General features: G+C 43.7%; 1 protein-coding gene across 1 annotated transcript in view; it reads left to right on the forward strand.

Moving 5' to 3' along the window:
• The first annotated feature begins 437 nt into the window (after positions 1-437).
• The window catches only part of LOC118426967 (telomerase Cajal body protein 1-like), a 5,009-nt gene continuing 2,161 nt past the window's right edge, over positions 438-3,285 (forward strand). Inside the window, exons 1-2 of the mRNA XM_035836599.1 lie at positions 438-1,123; positions 2,072-2,231. Coding sequence (XP_035692492.1) covers positions 850-1,123; positions 2,072-2,231 — 434 coding nt within the window. The 5' untranslated portion in view covers positions 438-849. The remainder of the gene's footprint in view (positions 1,124-2,071; positions 2,232-3,285) is intronic.

Below are 3,285 nucleotides of genomic sequence, written 5' to 3' on the forward strand. Positions count from 1 at the left end.
CGCTAGGAGCGCGATTTTAGTCAGACCATGTCAGTCTGTCTTGTAATATTTTTATATACAGGTTGACTGAGTTGACGTAGCCTGATTAAATCTCGCTTATAGCAGCCCGCCAAACGTCCGCCGGCCCCATAGAATGGAGGAGGGGCCAGTTACAGCCCTGGACAGGGAGTTTGTGTTACACAGACTAGAGTTGACCCACTCAAACTGGGCGGACGCAATGTGTTGTGGACATGTCCATAAAATGCTGTCGCGGCCTGGGGTTGGATATAACTTTAATTTATAACGTTAGGCAAGCAATGATTGGGAAAGTGTAGAGTCTGACTAAAATCGCGCTCCTAGTGGCCGGCCAAGCAGTTGCCGCCTCTCCGCGAGGTCATTAACCTTAGCCAGCGAGAAATTGTGTAAACACAGGCTAGGGAAGTGTAGATGCCCGAGCAGATGATTGGACAGGCAATTGTGATATTTTCTAACCGACCTAGCCTGTTTTTTGAAAGTCCTTTAGCGCAGAGAAGTCTAGACTGGTGGACTGGTCAGAAACTTTACAATGGTCCACCCAACATCTGCTTGAAGAAACCGGGCAATTGTCACGTGATCAAAACAACATGGCGGCGCCCAGTGGCACGTTTTGGGCCGGGAGTACAAATCATGATTTTTTCATATAATTCACTAATAGTTCATACTCTAAACGTTTCCTGGCGAATCTAAGTAAACTATAAGTTCTCTATTTCAAGTAGTCTATTTAGATAGAAGTCAATATCTTGAGACAATTGCCAAAATCTTGTGTGAAGATTTGGTGTGGGGAGGGGGGCAGTTTGTTATTGGGGACGGTTCACCACAGCACGATCAAGGATGGATCCAAAAGTTCCAAATGAAGAGAGTGGACAACCCGCGGATACTGTAGATAAAGCTGAACTTGTTCCAGCGATTGACACCTCTGCAGACGACAGTTGTGTCTTACTCGCAGACGACAGCTGTATCACAGTTGAGGACTCTTCCCAGTCTCAAGAGTCCAGTGTGAGTGACACTGTGTTACCGGAAACTCCGGACAACATCGGTGGTCAGGAGCAAGGTAGCCAGGAAGGGGTGGGGAGAGGAGAGTCTGGACAAGGAACAAGTCAACCAGGTACATCAGAGGCGGCGGCACCATTTTTTAGTTGTGGGGGCGAAAAATTTTCAAATCTAAACCCTCTGAAACGATATTTCCTGCATTTTGAGGGGGAAATTTTGCTACCAGACTAAGCTAACTTCAATTGCATTTCTATCAAAAATACACAGTTTTAGTTATTGAGGGCGACATCCGCAACATATTTTCACCAGTTTGAGCGGCTAATGCACAAGCCGTTGCAAGGTAGGTTCTGCAAAATTTTGAAATCTAGACCCTCTGAAACGCCATTTCCTGCATTTTGAGGGACAAATTTTGCTGACAGACTGAGCTGAATTTAATGACACTTCTTGTAGAGAAAACTATGTTTGAGGGCGATGACCCCCACCCCAACATATTTTACACTACATCGTCGTGAGCCCCGAAGACGCAAACCGTTGCAAGAGAGTTCTGGAGAAATTCTGAAATCAGGACACTTTAAATGCCATTTCCTGCATTTGAGGGGAACATTTTCCTTGTAAACAAAGCTAAGTTTGAAAATGAAATTTCTACTAGTAAAAAGGGTCATGGAGGACGAAGCTCCGGCAACATTTTCCCACCATGTCCAGTGTGCGAGTTGTCGCAAGGGAGGTCCTTTGAAATTTTGAAATCTGGACCCTCTGAAACGTCATTTCCTGCAATTTCAGGGGCAAATTTTGCCGATAGACTATCGAAATTTGATGAAATTTCCATTAGGGAAAATATACAGAAGGGTTTCAGCTTGATATTGTGCGTTTCATCTTATGCCCCCACGACCTATTTTTTGTGGAGGCAACCGCCCCCACTGCCCCCACGGTGCCGCCGCCACTATACATGATCCTGAATGCAAGTGTCCTGAATGCAAAAGTTTCACCTGTAATACATGAAAGCCTTTTAGTTTTACTTCTGCAGATAATTTACCAAGTTGGATAATGACATCTTTTGTTGCAGATCCAATGACTGATGAAGGCAAAGAAGAACACTCGCAGGTGGAACAGGCAGGTGATAGTTCGCAGGTGCAGGAAACCTCACAGCTGTCAGAGGGAGGTATGCAGGTACAGCTGTCCAATGAGAACCAGGAAAACATGGAATATGACTACCCCACTCCTGTGTAAGTAGGATTTAGCATTTAGCCGTGCGGAAATTCTTGTATACAGCATACATGTATTCATCTGTGGATTGTGGTCCCACTTTCCACATGTAACTAGTGTAAACCCTAGAACTTGTAGGCTTGAATCCCCCAGATCCCCAACTTTGTAATTGGATATTATTGGAAGAAACTGCTTTTCAGTTATTAGGTTATTATTTGTAGGAATATTGGGCCATTGCGTTAAACTACAGTTTTTGCCAAGTAACAAGGTATGCAGTCTTCTCTACATCCACTAGAGGGAGCTGTTTTGTTTAAGGCCTGGTATTGCAGTTAAGTTTTTAAGGTCTCATTGATGAGTTTCTTCTTCCCATAGACTTCTATGTATTAATTCGTGGTTTAAATGGGCACGTTCATAATGAAGCTACGTGAAATTTCAGCAGATTTTTCATTCTATGTCGAGCACATTTACCCTATATCGTGGGAAAAAATTGCCAATGTAAACTATACATAGGAACTTTTTTTATAGCAATTACAAACTACGATTAGTCAATCCCCACAAAAGGCACTTTTTCGCTGCTATTGTACAACCGCACCACTCAGAACCCACGACTGTGTACCTCCGACCTAGCGCGCGGCTGCAAAACTTTACCTGCTAATTTTTTCAGTTACAAATAAGCTTTCACCAATCTAACTTTTGAGATCAGTTCCGCTGGCTAAAAGGGAATTTCTCACTGCTAAAAACATGCGTCCGTGCAGCCGTTCATTTTTGGCTCGGATCTCTTTTAGGGTCCCCACTAGCGGAGTAATACATCAATGAGACCTTAAGTTTAATGTATTATTGACTAAATCTATCAAAGGAAAGAATGTCGTTTTCTTCATCATCTCTGAAAGTTTGGGTGTCTTACGTTAATGAATTAGCCTCTGGGAGGTAATTAAGTACGAGATCATGATAGGCATGAAAGCGCCACCTAGCGGCGGACAAAGGCCAATGTTGACAAAGTGCAAAGGCGTCGAGACGGACGCTTTTGACGTGTCGCACAGACTCATTAGATCAGTCTGTGTATGAGTTTGACTG

The sequence above is a fragment of the Branchiostoma floridae genome, chromosome 12, assembly GCF_000003815.2.
Source record: "Branchiostoma floridae strain S238N-H82 chromosome 12, Bfl_VNyyK, whole genome shotgun sequence".
In the NCBI taxonomy this organism is placed as follows: Eukaryota; Metazoa; Chordata; class Leptocardii; order Amphioxiformes; family Branchiostomatidae; genus Branchiostoma; species Branchiostoma floridae.